This window comes from Eschscholzia californica, unplaced genomic scaffold (assembly GCF_041429995.1).
Source record: "Eschscholzia californica isolate CP2 unplaced genomic scaffold, dmEscCali1.0.p SCAF_6, whole genome shotgun sequence".
Lineage (NCBI taxonomy): Eukaryota > Viridiplantae > Streptophyta > Magnoliopsida > Ranunculales > Papaveraceae > Eschscholzia > Eschscholzia californica.
Window position 1 is genome coordinate 41,880,208 of NW_028238483.1, and position 18,086 is coordinate 41,898,293.

Genomic DNA, 18,086 nt, shown 5'->3' on the forward strand with positions numbered 1-18,086 from the left:
ACCCACTAGAATTGGTAACTTTCTATTGAAAAATAAAATATTAAGAAACTTGATAAAACAAACTCATTCCTTCATCCATTCCAAAATAAGTTCTTGATCTGAAAAAAAACCCATCTAGAAAAATGATATAATCTGATCTCTCAATCTAAAGTAGTAGTCTAGCTAAAAGAGAAGTAATGCTTTCAATCTTCTGAATATGATCTCCTTAGGCCACAAGAGTGCTGGCTGTGGTAGATTCACTGCACAAAAGGAATAAAAAGTAAGAACTTTCATAATCCTCTTTTAACCAGAAAGAACATTAATGAAGGAAAAACTTATCAACACTATTACCAATTCTTAGTTGCTTTCATCCTAGACATGATTAACAATTGAAGTTGCAGAAAGAATTCATGGCTGGCATTCAAGTAAGGTCGATCTGACCGAGAGAAATACGTCGATTGGAATATGACTCGCCTGAACTGGAATTGTCCAATTCAAATGGACTCTAAATTAACCTAAATCAAACAAGAGTCCGACATTACAAGTCACATACAAAAACAAACATTCTGATATCTAACATGTATCAATTTAAACCTCAATCAAGATTTTAGACCTGGCTTAGAAGACAAAAGAATTGCCTTCACTCAGAATTTGACTTGGAAGTTGTGTTGTAGTACCTTCATGACATACTTTCATCAGCTACATGAAAATCTCAATGTTAAAAAAAAAATCGAAGGTGCGAAGTGTGTCATCGGTGCATCGAGTAAAACTTGAAGTCAAACTTTCTACGATTGTAGCATTCCCCTATCACAGGAACCCTAAGCCTTTCTAAAGGATATTTAGTTAACATACAAATTATGCACGAAAAATTATTCAAAATATAGAAACAAAATCATACCAAACGAATAATAAACAGGAACACCTGTCGGTTGAACACAATACACAGGAACAACCAACAAAACGAACAAAAAGCGAAGAAACAAAATCAAACCAAAATTTCATCATAGTTCAATACCCTTCTAATCTAGCATGATCAAAATAAGGTCACGAAGTAGAAGCAAGTCTAAACCTAGAGAGCGAAAACTCGATAACTCGTTAAAATCTAAAATAAGCAAAGAAACTGAAATCGAACAGAAAAAAAAGATTTAGGGTTTAACAGAGCTTACTATTTCCAAACAGAAGGGAGCTTCTTTGTCCTCTTATAATAACGAGCAAGCCGGTGAATTCTGCTCTCAACCAGAATCAACCTGAACTTGGAGTCCTTGTCTTTCCTGTTCCTCTCTAAATGCTTCCTAATTGCAACAGCCTTTTTGATAAGGTGGTAAAGATCCTCAGGTATTTCAGGTGCAAGCCCTAATTAATCACCAAACAATAAACTTCACAAATAAAAAATCCCATCTTTCTCAAAATCTCAGAAATCTTAAAGAAACCAGTAAGCACAGACCATGAGCCTTTAGGATACGCAATATCTTGCTACCAGTAACGCTCTTAACCTGAGCAATACCATGAGAATCACGAAGAATAACACCAATTTGAGAAGGAGTTAAACCCTTTTTTGCGAATTTCTGAATGTTTTCCTCAACCTAAAAGAATCAAACAAAATGAACCCATTTTTAGGGTTCTGTTTCATTGCAATGTACTATCAAAATGGCAATGGGGGATAATATGTTAGGGTTGGGTTTAAGAGTGTTATTACATCTGGGGAGGAAATCTTCAACCAGCTAGGAGGAGACCTCTTGTATGGCAAAGCCGAAGAGGACATACCCTTACTGTAAAAAGAGAAGAAGAAGAAGAAGCAGAGTGAGAAAAATAGTATTAGAGAGAGAAATCAATTGCGGGAAGGCTATAAAATCTGCAAATCAAGAGAGAATTTAAGAGAAGATTGAAGAATACCCTTTGGAATGCATACGACCCATGATGTAAGATTGGAATTCTGATCGGCGATCAAGGTCTAATTGTTTTTACTCCCTCAATTTTCGGCTGCTGCTGCACATAAACGAAAACCCTAGTTCCTGGAGCTAGGATCTGTATTCTGGTACAGAAATGCTAAATCAACCGCCTCCTCTCCTGTACACCTACCTTGACCGCATCTTAGGACTAACTCCTGTTTAGCTTCTGCTCTATGACCAACTAGCCCTTTTAACCCCAACATTTGACCCACTTAAATTTTAACCCCATTTCAATATTAAAGAAGGTTGATGTCGTGGGGAAACAAAGAATTTTTTCGGAGTACAAAAATTGGGAAGAAACAACTTTTCTTATAATAATGTGTTTCCTACAAACGCCACCCACCCTTGATATTTTTCTTCTTCCTCTGTCTTCGCTTTCCACCACCACCGTCAACTCCGTAACACCCCTATCAAATCCGGTGACACTTCCACCATCAACTCCGGTGACACTTCCACCATCAAGTTTTGTGGCACTTCTTCCTCTCTCTCTCTCTCTCCTTCTCCCCTCTTCCTTTTCTCTTCTCTCCCTCTCTCCTTCTTTCATCTATGTTCGAACCTCTTCATCGGAACCCTCGTTTGGTAGAATCATACTGTTTCATCTGAAATTTGGACTCCAGATGAAGGGTTGCGGCGAAGAGGGTCTCACCTTCGTCGGATCTTCGAAAGAGAAGCGAAGAGGCAGAGATGAATGGAGGGTGAGAGAGAACGAGAAAGAATAGAGAGAAAGAGAAGAAAATACAGAACTTCGGCGAAAATCGCCGGCCAACAACTCTATAGCGGGGACAGAATGGAAAGGTGAATTTGTGAGAACAGAAAAATCTAATTTTCGCAGTCTAAAATTTTGTACTCCAAACATTTCTTGTTCCCAAAATATCGACCTCAAAAAAATGCTAACTTAAATTATTACTTTAAATTCTATTCTTTTTTCTTTTTTCTTTTTTGTTGAAACAATTTTAAATTCTATTCATTATAGTTAAGGTCATAGTTCGCAACATGAGACAAATTAACTTAGAACCAATCTAAATTGTCATTCAGACTAATCAAACACAAACAAAGAATCTAAATTCTGAATTGGGTCAATTCAGACTTCGAATAAGATTTGAAATCTAGTAAATACTCACCAATTTTCCTAATGCCAGTGGCTCTCTCCACTCTAAAAGAGGAACATCAAGGCTCCTTACAGATAAGCTTAAAATCATTGCAGCAATCTGAACAAAACAGGAACATGACACCATCCCCATAAATGCTTCCATTCCTTATTTTACAGATAAAAGAATGAAAATACAAAACAACATCAGAAGCTTCACTTTCCTAACAAAATCTCTTTGAAATAATTTTCATCTTCATGAATCTTTACAGAGTTGAGTAACTAACAAACTAGATATATGTTCTCTCAGTGGATAACCCATCTCAGACATAGAATCCACGACCGACAAAGCATCGTCAACTCGCCTGTTCAAAATGAGGCATTTGATTACTTCATTCAAAGTCTTCTCTTGAGGTCTTAGCTTACTCTCTAACATCTTAGCCAACCAACTCATGCCTTCTGTGACATTTCCCGATTTGCAGAACCCGATAATCATATGCTCATGAGTACAGACCAACGGTTCCACGCTTCGGTCCACCATATCGTTACACAACTCAGTTGCTTCCTGTAATTTCCCAACACAAGAAAGAGCTTTAATCAATGGGGTATAAGTGGAAGTAGATGGCTTCAAACCTATCTGAAGGAGTTCTTCATACAATTTCATTGCCTTCTCTATCATCAGATCACTGCAAAACCCTTGAATCATAATATTATACGTAATAGTATCAGGCTTAATTCCCTTTTTCGGCATCTCTTCAAACATGGTGGAAGCTTCGTCCATTTTTCCATGCAGTTGTAAACCTGCAATCAATGTATTATAACTTAATGTCGTTTCTTTGAGACCTCGATCACACATTTCCTTGTAGATTTGCTTAGCTTGCTCTAACTTACCAACCTTGCAATATCCGTGAATGAGCACGTTATATGTGTATTCGTTTGGAACAAACCCATTAGAGATCATCTCAAACCAGAGTTTTCGTGCTTCTCCGATCTTCCCCATCTTGCAAAGACCGTCGATGATCGTGGTGTACATAATCCTATCAGGGGCATAACCTCTCTTCTTCAGATCATGAAAGACGCGGAAAGCTTCAGTCCCCATGTGGTTCTTGCAGAGCCCATATATGATTTTCTGATAAGTAACTAGGGTCGGAGGATGATTTGTGGCAATCATCAAATGGAGAAGCTCAGACATTTTATCATAGTTCTCCTCCTTGCAGCACCCGGAAATCAATTTGGTGAAAGCAATAACATTAGGAGAAAGTCCACCTTCGAGAGCTTGCTGAAGGAACCCATAAGCTTCTGAAAGCTTGTCATCCTTGCAAAAGGCTCGAATTAGATAACCGACTGTTTCCTTATTGCCTATGATACCAGATTCCATCATCTCACTGTACAATTCCCAAACAAGATCAGTCCTACCAGCTCGCAGAGAACTGAGCAATGAAGAATTCCAAACTGCAATTGACGGAGATACCCCAAGATTCTTTAGCTGAGTGAGAGCTTGGAGAGACTCGTCGATTGATCCATCCTTACATAGTGATTTGATGTAAGATTCTAATGAATCAGGGCTTGGGAGGAACTTGTTGGAACTAAGAAAGGATTTTGCGGCATTTGTGGCTTTTGCCTGAACAAGGGCATCAAACATGGCACTGCAAGATACGGAGTCTGGAGTGAACCCATCTTGTGAACCGATCCAGTTGAAGAAACGCAAGGAAAGTAATGGATTATTTTGACATTTTATGATCTCTTGGATGAAGTTGGGATCAAAAAGTGTGGATGATGGAAAATCAGATAGGAGGGTGCTTTCCCATCTAGGTCGACTTCTTATGATCTTACAGACTTCTCTTGCTATTGTCCCCATAAATTTGCATACCTGTAGCATCAGATTATATATATATATATATATATAATGTCAGTAACCCGGATAACCATCTTTTGAACAAGAAGAGTTCATTCATACTACATGGGGACAAAAGAGAAACTCTAAAAACCACAAAACCAAAAGCTCCTCTGAAATACTCCAGATTAAGAACTATAAGCAAAAAACATCGAAAATGAAACCCACAAAACTTGGTTTCACATATATAATATGCATATAATAATTTCATTCACTATAATAATTTCATTCACTTACGCCATACTAATAGATAACAAAGTAAGATACGTTTAATAAATTTCTCGTTTATAATGTAACAAATAGTTTTCAGTATTTCAAACAGTTATTAGGTAAAATAAAGTAAAACATAAATGCATCTGCAGACAAAATAATGTTCTTCTTTCGTAATAGAATCAACATTTGGAAAGACATGTTTCGAAGAAACATTTAGACAAAATGCAAAGCCCTTAAAGAACACATTCAAAACCATTGATCTACTCTTTGGTGTAGTTGAAGGACGCAAGGAAAACTAGGCAGAACTCCAACTGGAAAAGAAGTCTGAACTCAAAGAAATGCAGTCTAAATAGACATTCGTACAGAGTGAATTCACTTCTTAAGCATCCAAAACTCCGAAGTAACGTCATAGAAATTGTACACTTTCCTAAAGGCTACTCAAACAGACAAATTATGCACAAAAATGATTTTGAAATTTCACCTACCCACATTCTCATTGAAACGGAAAATCTAACGAATTGAACAGGAAATCAACAAAATGAATCAAACACAAAAGTAAACAAACCAAAATCATTTTGAAGGTGGTCCCACTAATCATAAGTAATAAACTTATCATAATGAAATAAGCATTAGCAACGTATTGAAAGAAGTTTTCATTAGAGAACAACATATCACCAAGTACATAACTATAATAAGCATGAGCAAATAAAATGAAATCAAATTCAAAAGAACTAGGGTTACGAAAGCTTACTATTTGCAGACAGGAGGGAGCTTCTTTATCCTCTTGTAATCAGGATTAATCTAGTGAATCCTGCTAATCAACCGCAATCAAATGGAACTCCAAGTTTTGCTTGTTTCTCTATAAATGTCTTCCAGATTGCCACAGTACTCTCGATGAGATGGTAAATATCGTTAGGGATTTCAGCTATGAGCCCTTCTTAATCGAAAATTCATCTTTTAGAACTACTGAAAATCAAATGACCAATTACTAAGCAAATCGATGCAGATGTCTTCCAGATTGCCATAGTACTCTCTGTAAACCCTTGTTTGCTAACTTAAAGATAGTATCCTCAACCTAAACAGATCGATGCAGATGGAAAAGCGGGGAAATTAGTTTTACAGAGGTAAGCTAATCCATATGATAAGAAAAAAACCATAAGATCTGTAAATCAAGAAGGAATTAGAGAGAAGATTGAAGAATATACCCTTTAGAATGCATACGACCCTGGCCCTTTATGTAGGATTGGAATTCTGATGTCGGCGATCAAGGTGGTCCAAATGCAGGTAACGAAAACCCTAGTTCCTGAACTAGGATTTATGTTGTGGTGGTACAAAAATTGCTAAATCAACTGCCTCCTTTACAACTACCTTGGCAGAATCTTAAGACTAATACCTTCTGCTCTATGACCAACTAGCCTGTTTAACCCCTACATTTGACCCACTTCAACTTTTAATGATTGAGTAGAAGTGGGTATTAGTCCTAAGATTCTGTCAAGGTAGTTGTAAAGGAGGCAGTTGATTTAGCAATTTTTGTACCACCACAACTAAAATCCTAGTTCAGGAACTAGGGTTTTCGTTACCTGCATTTGGACCTTGATCGCCGGCATCAGAATTCCAATCCTGCATAAAGAGCTAGGGTCGTATGCATCCTAAAGGGTATATTCTTCAATCTTCTCTCTAATTCCTTCTTGATTTACAGATCTTATGGTTTTTTCTTATCATATGGATTAGCTTCTCTCTGTAAAACTAATTTCCCCGCTTTTCCATCTTCATCGATCTGTTTAGGTTGAGGATACTATCTTTAAGTTAGCAAACAAGGGTTTAACTCAATTTCATAGTAGGTAACTGATAGTTTCAACTGTTTCTTAAATTTGTTTATTTAATTGGTCATTTGATTTCCAGGAGTTCTAAAAGATGAATTTTCGATTAAGAAGGGCTCATAGCTGAAATCCCTGACGATATTTACCATCTCATCGAGAGTACTGTGGCAATCTGGAAGCCATTTATAGAGAAACAAGGAAAACTCGGAGTTCCATTTGATTGTGGTTGATTAACAGGATTCACTGGATTAATCGTGATTACAAGAGGATAAAGAAGCTCCCTCCTGTCTGCAAATAGTAAACCTTCGTAACCCTAGTTCTTTTGAATTTGATTTCATTGTATTTGCTCATGCTTATTATAGTTATGTACTTGGTGATATGTTGTTCTCTAATGAAAACTTCTTTCAATACGTTGCTAATGCTTATTTCATTATGATAAGTTTATTACTTATGATTAGTGGGACCACCTTCAAAATGATTTTGGTTTGTTTACTTTTGTGTTTGATTCATTTTGTTGATTTCCTGTTAGATTAATAGATTTTCCGTTTCAATGAGAATGTGGGTAGGTGAAATTTCAAAATCATTTTTGTGCATAATTTGTCTGTTTGAGTAGCCTTTAGGAAAGTGTACAATTTCTATGACGTTACTTCGGAGTTTTGGATGCTTAAGAAGTGAATTCACTATGTACGAATGTCTATTTAGACTGCATTTCTTTGAGTTCAGACTTCTTTTCCAGTTGGGGTTCTGCCTAGTTTTCCTTGCGTTCTTTGAGTTATTAGGCTAACCCTAGTTCCCGCCCGGACCGGTGTAGTTAGTTCCTGAACTAGGATTTAAGTTGTGTAGGAATCATATCAAGTTATTAGGCTAATCCAAGAGTTTACCTTCATGGCTTCATAAGTTATACAATCTTTCATTGAAAACTCAAAAGCCATCAGATAAAATCATGAAACATCAAACCATTCGACATACATATCAATAAAGCTACAACATTTGTCATCATTTGGTCTAAAAAATAAATCAGACATGTTGCTGAACTCAACTTGACCAAGAAATAGCCAGAATCAGAGTTAACCTTCATTATTCTGATTTAACTCTAACAATCAGATTCTACTAACCATCACACATATATCATATAAAATCATGAAACATCAAACCATTCGACATACATATCAATAAAGCTATAACATTTGTCATCATTTGGTCTAGAAAATAAATCAGACATGTTGCTAAACTCAACTTGACCAAGAAATAGCCAGGATCAGAGTTAACCTTCATTATTCTAATTTAACTCTAACCATCAGAATCTAGTGACCATCACACAGATATCATATAAACTGCAAGAAATATAGACATACTTACAGAGCTTGCAATTCTTAGATGAAAGATAAAGCAGAACTAAGCCAAGAAAGACAGAAACCAAGTGGATAATATGGTTGTCTCTTAGACTCTTCACCTGCAAAATATGAAATTAGTTAGAAACCTAACACAAAACAAATATCATACAGTAACTAATACAAGTACCCAATAGATCACAAAAACAAAACCCTTATTAAGAACACACCAAAAACATGTAAAATTTCAATTCCAGATTCTACTAATAAATGTACCAAACAAAATCAGAAAAAAAAAAAATGACAACCCAAGTCAAAAGCTATCTAAACCCTAATCTGTTCATAACCCAGAACTCAAATCAAATATTTAACCTAATAATAAGCTTAAAGGAGTTTTACCCTAAAATTTCAGTTATGGGTAGTCAAAGTTAGGGTTTTGCTTAAGCTTAGTAAACAATACTGGAATCATATTGAATGAAGAATAAAATGGGCAAAAAATGATAATTTGGGTAGCTTAAAAAAAAGAGAAATTAGGGTTTGAGAGAGGATGTGAAATCCTTATTCACCTGATGAAGATCTGCTGGATAAATTTCAGGACTGTGTCTGCCTTATATTATCTTCTATTACAGAGGTTACTGATTCTAGGGTTTATTGATTCTAGGTTTTTCAGATTCTAGGGTTTCAACTCTCAATTCTCAATTTTACACAAATAAAACATAAAAGTTCTGAAAGTTACAGCATTTGGAAGACACCCATTCTTCTTAGGATCTTTATAAACTTTCTTGGCTTCATCCATTAAACCATTCTTACAGTAACAAGTTAATAGATAATTATAACTAATTGTATCTGGTTTTAACCCTAAATCCCTATTGAAGTAATTTCATCAATCAAACCTAAAATTTCTTCAGATTTACCTTGTTTACTAGCTTGCATTATTCTAACATTATAAGCAGTTACATCAAGTGAAGAAAAACCCTTTTCTATCATCTCTGTCCAGATTTTATCACCTTCTTTCATCTCCCCTTTCTTATATAAAGAATCTAAAAGAGTTGTATAAGTAATAGTTGTAATCTCTATGTCTTTCTCTTTCATTTCTTGTAAAATTGGGATGTCAAACTCAAGAGAATTCGACTCACAAAACCTTTAATCAGAATCCCATATGAGATCTTATCAGGTGAAAGATTGAGTTTTTCTGAGAAAAGTTTTGGTACCTGATCAGATTTCTTGGATTTATTGCAAGCAAATAAGATAACGTTGAAGGAGATGAGTGATCTAGGTGTACAAGTTCTTCCATCTGATTAAATGTACGAAGAACATGATGAAACATACCAGCAGGACCATAAGATCGAATCAATGTGGAAAGTTAGGGTTCTTCAGTAATTTTAGGGTTTTTTGTGAGATTAGATGATTTTTTTCAATGTCATTAAAACGACGAGATTTTGATAAACGATTGACTGTGAGGTCTTGAGCGTAGTGAGAGAATAATGGAGAAGTGTAGTGATCGGAGACGGAGGAGTAGATGGCTAGCGCTTTGTCTGGATCTTGTTCATATTGGAGTTTTGATTTAGCTACAGATGTGGAGATTACAGAGAATGTTGAAATATTGATCACGAGAGAGTGTTCACCGTTAGATCAGATGGACGATTATACGAGGGGTAGTGTCGTCATGAATCAGGTGTGTGATTCACACGCGAACCACTTAACGTGAAAATTACGGAAAAAGGAGAATTGGGGGTTAACGTCAGAACACTTTTGATTTTGGGGGTGAAGTCCTAATATTACTAAATAAATTGGGGTCCATGTCAAATTAACCCCAAAGAAAATAGTAGAATTTGGCCAGCGCTTTGGGGAAAGCTAAATAGTTTCCGGGGTGTGAAGACTTGGTCAAAAATTAGTCAATTTTGTTTGACAATTTTATTTAGAGGGAAAGCAAAATAATTCTCCGCCTCAGCTCTCTCTCTCTCTCCACCTCACCTCTCTCTCTCTCCACCTCACCTCTATCTTCTCCGATTAAGTCGCCGGCCGGAAAATTTTCCGGGCGGCGACCATGAAAAAAAAAATATTTTTTCACTCTCTCTCTCTCTCTAGAAACCCCTTCGCCGGAGTTTCTAGAGAGAGTGAAAAAAAAAATATATATTTTTCATGCGTCGCCGCCCGGGAAATTTTCCGACCGGCGACCTAATCGGAGAAGACAGAGGTGAGGTGGAGAGAGAGTGAGGTGAGGTGGAGTTTTTTTTTTAATTTCCCCGAAAAATTTCTAAAATTTTACATATTCCCTTTAAAATTTCAAACCCCGGAAACTATTTAGTTTTCCCCAAAGCACTGGCCTAGAATTTCTAGGTTAAATATTTCTGTCTTCAAATCAAAAGGTTGTAATTAACCCTACATATCTAACGGCTTAAACTCAATTATGTCACCGGGCGGGTATAACGGTTAGGGTAATTGAGCGGGTATGATCGGGCGAACAAAACAAACGGGCAGACTCGGTCGGACCACCGGGCAGGGACTTTTGCCCGCGTCCGTCCGGTTAGGATCTTTCGGTCGGGCGGGTACGGTCTGCTTCGGTCATCGGACGGTCACGGACTCTTCGGACTCGGACGGTCGTGGGCGGATTTCGGGTTTCCGAGCCAAAATCCCACCCCTACTTTCAATATTAAAGAAATGCTCACTTAAATCACTTTCTTTTTTTTATCCGTGATCTTATATTATATTTATCCATTAGAGCATCTCCAATGCAACACTCAATATTAGAAACTCCGAGTGTCATGTAGGATTTTTAGAGTTTTTTTCTTAAAAATCATCTGCAATGTAACACTCTATTTTGATCTCTAAGATGACATGTCGAGAGCGGAATAGAGATATCTCAAGAGGACACTCTATTTCTAGAGTGTCCCATTGAGATATCTCTAATTGTCCAACTCATCATGATTTTCAACCAATAGAAATCAAGTCTTTTATATTTTCTAAAATAACTAATTATTTATTTACAAAAATAACTATGTCACATAAGTAAATAAGATAAGTTTAGAGTTTTGCATTGGAGACAACAAGAAATTGAAGATCTCTATTAACGCCACATAGGAGTGATAATCTCAATTGAAACTTGACACATATGATGAATAGAGATTTTTTTGAGTTTTGCATTGGAGGTGCTCTTCTTATTCTACCGCTTTTTCTGGCTATAGTTGAGGTTGTCCATAGTTGCCATGAGGTATTTTAGATCGTTGCCATGAACCAGAGTTTTTTTTTTTTTTTTTTTTTGTTGAAAGTGCCATGAACCAGAGTTGGTATTCTATTTTTTTTCTGTCCGGACCAAATTAACTTAAAATCAATTTATATAAAAGAGAGAAAGATGATGAGTAAGAATTCAAGAATTAAACTTTAGTCTGCAGCAATCACCTGAAAGAAGTTTAAAAAAAGAACACCGCTATCCATGATCCATCTGCTAACAAGGAAACACGAAAAGAAAATATAATCCACGTTTCATACCACACGAGTTTGTCTGTATATTTCGAGCTAAGAACCCAAGTAATGTACAAGAAAAGCATGCAGCAGGTGAAGAAGAAAATCATGAATTCATTTTGAGCTAGTTGAATCGGTTTGAGTGGCTAAACTGAAATGCTTTTTCACAACCCCGCCTCAAATTCTTAAAGAAGTTTTGAGTGCATAAATATCGTATCAGGAGTAAACAACAGATTGGGTATCACTCGCCGTTACCATTACGAGGGCCATGGCTCGCCAGAATCAGAAACTGCTGGGTGTAAATGAACTTCAGAAGGTGGATTTGAAGTGCTTTCGTCCTTGTCGTGTGAAGGGTCATTTAAAATTTCTCCCTCACCAGTCATGACATCGTTTGTTGGCGAGCTTGCATTGATATTCTTTGAAGAGTCACTTGAACCTTCAATTTCATCATTCTCAATAGTATCCCTTGATGTTGAACTTTCAGATTTCTCTTTAGGAGGATCGTCCGACTCTTGAGCTTTATCCTTTCTCTCACTAGGACTCCCATCATTCCCGCCACTTGACGTTCGCAAAACCAACTGAGGTTTCGGTTCGACGCCAACCCGTCTCAAATGCAACTATCACATGTCATATAAATTGTTAACAAAATAATAACATGTTAAAAGACAACCATGAATTTGAAGGAACGTATATAACATATTATATATGTATATAACTATATATATATATATAGGAAGCAGATAGGAAGCATGAGTAGCTGTTATCTTGAGAAATTACCTGAAGATGTAGGTTAACTTCATCTGTTCGTGAAAGGAAGGGAAAATCTCCTCCTGTTTTGAGAGAAGCTCGCCTTGCACCGGGATACTTTTCACTAAGTTGATCTTTCAGGTTTCGAGGAATAGCACAGTAGTCATTTGTCTGCAACCGAAGTAAATTCAATTAACCGGAAACAAAGAATGTAGTGTAAAAGAAACAAAATTCAAAGACTTCTAAAACAGTGTCTTGCTAGCATTGCTCCAATATCAACAACAGAGAAGCATGAATAAAACAGAAAAGACATTATGGGTCCATATTTCAATAGTCTAAAAGAGACCATCTCGTACGTTCTCTTGACCATATATGGCTCTGAGGAGGATATGAGCTAACTTGCTTGGATAACAGAGTCCAGATCATTAAAAAACATATCACCAACAATCTCAGAATAAAGAAAAAGAAGAAAGGGTGGGACTACTTACATCCATTATAGTGATAGAAGAATCTGAAAGCAAGAGAGGTCCAATTGTAGCAGTATCGGTAGTCAAAGTTAACCTCGCCGCCAGATCCTCCCTTGAGAGTGTCTCAACCTGGAAAAAAAAATCCTAATCTTATAATTCATAAATATAATAAAGCATCAATTTGTCAGAGCGAGAACCAAAAGCTATCCAAATGAAACATCCGTGAAATAATTATGAATATATAAATTATAGATAAGTAAACACCCACGGGAAAAGATGTATAGGGAAACTTAATATCAAAAGACTGCTTGTTAGAACAAATATTAATGCAGGTAAGATGTAAATATAAATTTATACAACGCGAAGCTGATAAAAGATAGTTTAAGATGACAAGTTAAATACTAAGGAGAAGATGGATTCAAGAGATTACAAAAATTTGCTTTTCATAGTTACTACCTGGGAAACAACAAAGTCAACAGAGTCTGCAATGAATGGTTCATGAGGACCTTTAGGAATCCCTGTTAAAACATATCGCTTCAGCAGAAAGGAAGGTGACCAACTAACACTGCAACAGAAGCAAGTTGTTCGATTAATTGACGACGAAGATTGCTACGAGGAATTTCTGCATCGCCAGAGAACCCCATATCTGTTTTACTACATGCAAGATATCTGCCTAAACGATGAACATAATCCTAACAAATATCGTCGGAAAAGCATTCATTATCTGGAGAAAATAAAACAAGTGCAGTGAAGCTGACGGACCTAGGGTGCTTTACCAAGACTTTTAACCACAGATGTACAAGATTTACGGGCATTTATCGAATGAACAAACTCAATGGGAGGCCTGAAACCCAAAATGCTTCTAAAATAACTTATTTCAGTTAATACATTTAAGGTTCGCTCTCCTACTTTCCGACCCATAGTATTTTAATCTCAATATGAAATATATGAATCTTAAAACTTCATTGACAGTGGGGCACATGGGTCATATATAATGAGCTTAATCAAATTCAACATGTACCAATAGTCCACAACAACCCTGGGTTGGAGTGATTACCAAGTTGGCGTCCACCCTCAAGGTCATGGGTTCAAGACACGGCACCACACCCCTTAAATTATGCTGACATTTAAAACTAAGGGTATATTTACATGTTCAGCTGATCAACGTCAGATTTTTGTGACACCTCATATTCGGCACTAAGAGAAGCATTGTTCCCGGAGCGCTGAGTGCTCAGTTGCAACATTTACAAATTTGAGTGCTCAATTTCATATTTTATGAATTATTATCAAGAAAATGATACCAGAGGTTTTCATGCCGAAGGTACAGACAAATAACATACACAGGAGCCCATGGCATTGCAGCTGAGAAACTGCGTGTGTCTAAAAACGAATTCGAGAGTATCAATGATTTAACACGTCTTGGACGATGCTGAGCAAACAGTTGTGCTAGAAAGCCTCCAAGAGATGTGCCATAAAGATGCACCTGTTAAAAGAATAAGGCAAGGTATTCAGTACTTCTTTAAGCTGCCGATCCTAAGTGTTTTCATTAACATGATAGTCATTGATCTCCATATTTGAGAGACACATGAGTTCCTAAATTGACACCATCAAAAGATATTTGAATGTAGAAAACAAATTTGTCGCCCTATAAGGAATTCCTTTGAAGATAGTTCCTCACAAAGATTGTTAATAACGAATCCACTATCAATCATCTTCAATTATCATTAAATTGGTACCATTACTCTAGCATTATGATGCTATTTGTGAAATAAGAAATTAATCACAGTTGCAAAAGATGTGAAAGTTACCATCCATCATCCTCAAACAAGTATAGCCAACTTAGATTGGCTTCTGAATCTTCCTTGACTTGATTGGTACTTACAGTATGGACGGTCAGATTGGCTTTTAAATCTTTTCCTTCCATTTATAAAGGATGACTCGTAGGTGTAATTATTATTGGTGTGGTCCGACTTTATTGCCAGGGTTATATTCTTTTAAAAGAAGTCTCTACCAGGTTTCTGATTGCCACTACACCTGAGACATATTTAGCTTCTATTGGGATCTAAACATGTAGAATTTTTTAAACCGAGTGCGATTTGTGACAAACAAACCCTAGCTCTAAATACAAATGATTTTGGATGACAAAATAGGTACGGAGGGACAGGCTAACAAAGAAAAATATAAATTATGTAAGCACTATAGGAACAACTAAATTTCAGAAAGAATACTATTTATAGGAAAAGTTATAAAGAACTAGAGAACATATGCCTTGCTTACATGGTGAACATCGATAACATCTAGAAACTTTTCAAATGCTTGAATCCACTCCTGGTGATTCCATACACGCGGTATGTCAACAGAAATCACTCGATAACCCTGAAAGAAAACTATGCATGCATTAATAACATAATATATTCATGAGATAGAAAATAACAAGATTATTACTAACAGTAAAAAATAAACCAAATTAACAGAGAACAACACCTGTAATAACTTGGATTAACTACTATCAACTGCAAAATACACCTTGGGGCTATTAAAGTATTTATGGACATCCCTAGATTTGGTCCTACATGTAACTTGTTTTAGTGCAGTAGGGCTAATTATAATCCAGGATTCTCCCAATTTGTAACTCTGCACTTCTTCGTTCACCTAACCTTCAGATGCAGCACGCAATCAGGTATTAAGTATCTTCTTCGGCCCTAGAAAGTGTCATAAGTTCAGCAAAGAAATTATTCAAACTCTTGCCTTGTGTAGAAGTTTACAAGCCTAAAAGCTTGAGAACCTTGTCCTCACTATTTTTCCTGCCTAAAAAGATACCTAATGTTCTTTGTTGTCTCATTTAGTACTAGCTTACCCTAAAGGATTGCCTGGGTTGGTTTGAACATATTTGAAATTTGACAGTTCAGGTGGATTGAACAAGAAAATAATGTCAGGGCGCCACCATTTGAAACATTGATTTCCATGAGGAAACTAGAAAAAAGATTAACTTGGTATTGTGACTCATAAATCTTGGTTGTTTTCAAATTCGTTACTACCTTTTACATGTTTGGTCAGAAGTTACCCATTTAATAATTTATCAAAATTTTTTTGAAGGAAAACAAGAAGCGGTTCCAAATTCTATCCTGTTATCACCTTCATTCCATAGAATAACGTGAAAACACTCAACAATTACTACCTTCATAGACAATGACATGATCTGTTTATAGTATACATCCGCGGTTCCTGCAGTCCCGGGAAGACAGATAAGAGGAGGCACTGATTTTGGACCGAACTCATAGTACCGCCACTGCTTTAGCCCAATCTGCAAGAAACAAGAAACTTCTGAATGAGAGACATTAGTAGGTATCTTAATATAAAGAGCTGTGAAAGTTCCGCTTCTCGTCAAGCACTGAAAACGATAGCTAAAGTAGATAAAAAATTATTGCATCACCTAAAATAGCAAGTCTATCTCTAAAACGAGACCGGACAAAGAATCAATGCATCAATACAGGATCATGCATAAACAACATAACAACCAAATTGTTATCTCACACATTGGAGAATCGTGATCCGAATCTGAAACTAATGCACGAAATCGTGTATAATCAAAACAAATTAAGCTTATCCAAAAGTGTCAATTGCAAAAAATTCCCAAAAGTGGGCTACTTGACTTGGGTTTGGTTTGATTAGATGAAACATATAGAGAAAGAGAGCTTCAAATGGTTATTTGAGTAGACCCGATTTAGAAACCTTCTTTAACACGCGCATTCGTGTGCATCCTTGTTCCTATATAAACCCATGTAATCTTCATTGTCGATTACAAGTTTTCATTTCTCTATTTTGTGAGAATTCACTAAAACCCAACCCAGACAAAGTCAAGGAAAATTGGAAAACAGTTGGACAGATATTAGCCTAAAATTACAGAACAAGCTTAATAGTTAACCTTGTTAGTTTATTTATAACCACCTCAAAATAATCAAATCAAACAATGATCACATATCAAAAAGGGTTAAAGATCTGTTTTTTGGTAAAATGAAGGTAAGAACATGTTGATACTAGGCAGAAGGAAACTAAATAAAACGAAATTTAGGGTTAGGAAACGTGATATCCCCACATATCAACCTCATAATTCGTGAAATTTAGATAGATGAACAACCAGAAAACAAGCAAAAAAGCATGAATTTAATTGGTAAATGAGAAAGCATTGGGAAATCAAAAAGTAAGAGTGGGTAAGAGAGAGAGAGAATTACAGAGATCTTGTGAAGAGGAACTTGAGATTTGAAGTGAATATAATCACCAGGCGCCGAGAAGACGCCTTTCATATCTTGTTATAATTCCGAAATTCACCCATCAAATAATACGATCTAATCGATTTATCACCTGAATCTTAAACTTTTTCTCTCTCTCTCTCTCTAGTTTCTTTCTGTTAATGAAAGGGAGGATCGAACAAGTTGAATAATTATCGAGATTGACGAGAAGAAGAAGAAGAAGAAGAAACGTTAATAGCTAGCTGTTTTGTTTGTCTAAGAAACAATAATATTCTTATTTTATTACCAGAGAGACTATGATTTGGGGGAAGGAAGGAGGACTATTAGTTGGAACATGTTCCTTCTTTCCTTCCTTTAGTAGCGCCTATAATATTTACTCCTATGGGCAGTTTTAAAAAGGAGCCCCCATGAGTGTCATTAGTACTACATTTTGGATGATAGAGAACCAAAAAAGAACTAAAATTGATTTAAATGGATGGACTCGTGCGGATTATAAGAACTAAAATTGATTTGATTCCACCTATTTCAAATCAAACACAAAAATTTTGAATGCTTCTTTTTAGATTTGGACGATTTTAAACTGGAAGACGCAAATAACACTAATGTTACGCATTTAAAACTTTCCTAGTATTGTCTTGCAATAAGTTTACATCAATATCGGGTGTAAAGGCTATTTATTGAAAATGAATAACATCGTGTTATAAGATTGTGTGGACCAATTTTTCTATTAACAGTCCCGCGTACTATCGAATTTGGCTCTTGAGTACAAAAGCTTTGAAATGCATCGCAAATGAAAATGATGCTTAATCTCCTTAAAATAAGGGGCATATCACTTCCTAGGCATTATGTCACTCACTGGCTTTCGTTCATCTTGGGGGCATCACTTC

The 18,086-nt window shown here is 36.2% G+C and overlaps 3 protein-coding genes across 11 annotated transcripts; all 3 read right to left on the bottom strand.

The window, feature by feature from the left end:
* Nucleotides 1–25: 25 nt before the first annotated feature.
* Nucleotides 26–2,089, bottom strand: LOC147535070 (small ribosomal subunit protein uS15). Of its 2 annotated transcripts, XR_015227825.1 has the most exons (7): nt 1,873–2,042; nt 1,676–1,748; nt 1,424–1,562; nt 1,146–1,332; nt 593–678; nt 331–494; nt 26–239 (listed from the first exon to the last, which is right to left on the bottom strand). XR_015227825.1 is itself a non-coding variant. In XM_086648797.1 (5 exons), exons 1-5 carry the CDS (start codon nt 1,893–1,895, stop codon nt 206–208), a joined length of 456 nt encoding a protein of 151 aa, XP_086504923.1. In that variant the 5' UTR covers nt 1,896–2,089; the 3' UTR covers nt 26–205. The 2 variants fall into 2 exon arrangements, 1 of the variants encoding a protein (XP_086504923.1); XM_086648797.1 differs by lacking the exons at nt 331–494; nt 593–678 and having other exon boundaries at nt 1,873–2,089.
* A 1,023-nt stretch (nt 2,090–3,112) lies between these two features.
* LOC147535071 (Tetratricopeptide repeat (TPR)-like superfamily protein) lies at nt 3,113–10,033 on the bottom strand. 7 transcript variants are annotated; one of them, XM_086648330.1, is made up of 3 exons: nt 9,485–10,033; nt 8,302–8,395; nt 3,113–4,885 (listed from the first exon to the last, which is right to left on the bottom strand). In XM_086648330.1, the coding sequence occupies exon 3, from the start codon at nt 4,871–4,873 to the stop codon at nt 3,272–3,274; it is 1,602 nt and encodes a 533-aa protein (XP_086504456.1). In that variant the 5' UTR covers nt 4,874–4,885; nt 8,302–8,395; nt 9,485–10,033; the 3' UTR covers nt 3,113–3,271. The 7 variants fall into 7 exon arrangements, with proteins under 7 accessions (XP_086504456.1, XP_086504459.1, XP_086504460.1 ...); XM_086648333.1 differs by having other exon boundaries at nt 9,188–9,884; XM_086648334.1 differs by having other exon boundaries at nt 8,298–8,395; nt 9,188–9,884.
* A 1,596-nt stretch (nt 10,034–11,629) lies between these two features.
* LOC147535072 (alpha/beta-Hydrolases superfamily protein) lies at nt 11,630–17,836 on the bottom strand. 2 transcript variants are annotated; one of them, XM_086646680.1, is made up of 8 exons: nt 17,182–17,836; nt 16,128–16,253; nt 15,227–15,325; nt 14,290–14,432; nt 13,406–13,514; nt 12,971–13,078; nt 12,513–12,653; nt 11,630–12,352 (listed from the first exon to the last, which is right to left on the bottom strand). In XM_086646680.1, the coding sequence occupies exons 1-8, from the start codon at nt 17,251–17,253 to the stop codon at nt 11,993–11,995; spliced, it is 1,158 nt and encodes a 385-aa protein (XP_086502806.1). In that variant the 5' UTR covers nt 17,254–17,836; the 3' UTR covers nt 11,630–11,992. The 2 variants fall into 2 exon arrangements, with proteins under 2 accessions (XP_086502806.1, XP_086502805.1); XM_086646679.1 differs by having other exon boundaries at nt 14,251–14,432.
* Between the last annotated feature and the right edge of the window lie 250 nt (nt 17,837–18,086).

Bases quoted from the DNA above. Each gene is read 5' to 3' on its own strand.
- LOC147535071 (XM_086648330.1), bottom strand. From the start codon at position 4,873: ATGGGGACAATAGCAAGAGAAGTCTGTAAGATCATAAGAAGTCGACCT.
- LOC147535070 (XM_086648797.1), bottom strand. From the start codon at position 1,895: ATGGGTCGTATGCATTCCAAAGG. The intron at 1,749-1,872 runs GTATTCTTCAAT...CTCTTTTTACAG, and splicing joins GGTCGTATGCATTCCAAAGG to TAAGGGTATGTCCTCTTCGG. The intron at 1,333-1,423 runs GTCTGTGCTTAC...GTGATTAATTAG, and splicing joins GCGTATCCTAAAGGCTCATG to GGCTTGCACCTGAAATACCT.
- LOC147535072 (XM_086646679.1), bottom strand. From the start codon at position 17,253: ATGAAAGGCGTCTTCTCGGCGCCTGGTGATTATATTCACTTCAAATCT. The intron at 15,326-16,127 runs GTAGTAATTGTT...GTTTTCTTTCAG, and splicing joins TCATGTCATTGTCTATGAAG to GGTTATCGAGTGATTTCTGT. The intron at 12,353-12,512 runs GTAATTTCTCAA...GACATGTGATAG, and splicing joins AAGTTAACCTACATCTTCAG to TTGCATTTGAGACGGGTTGG.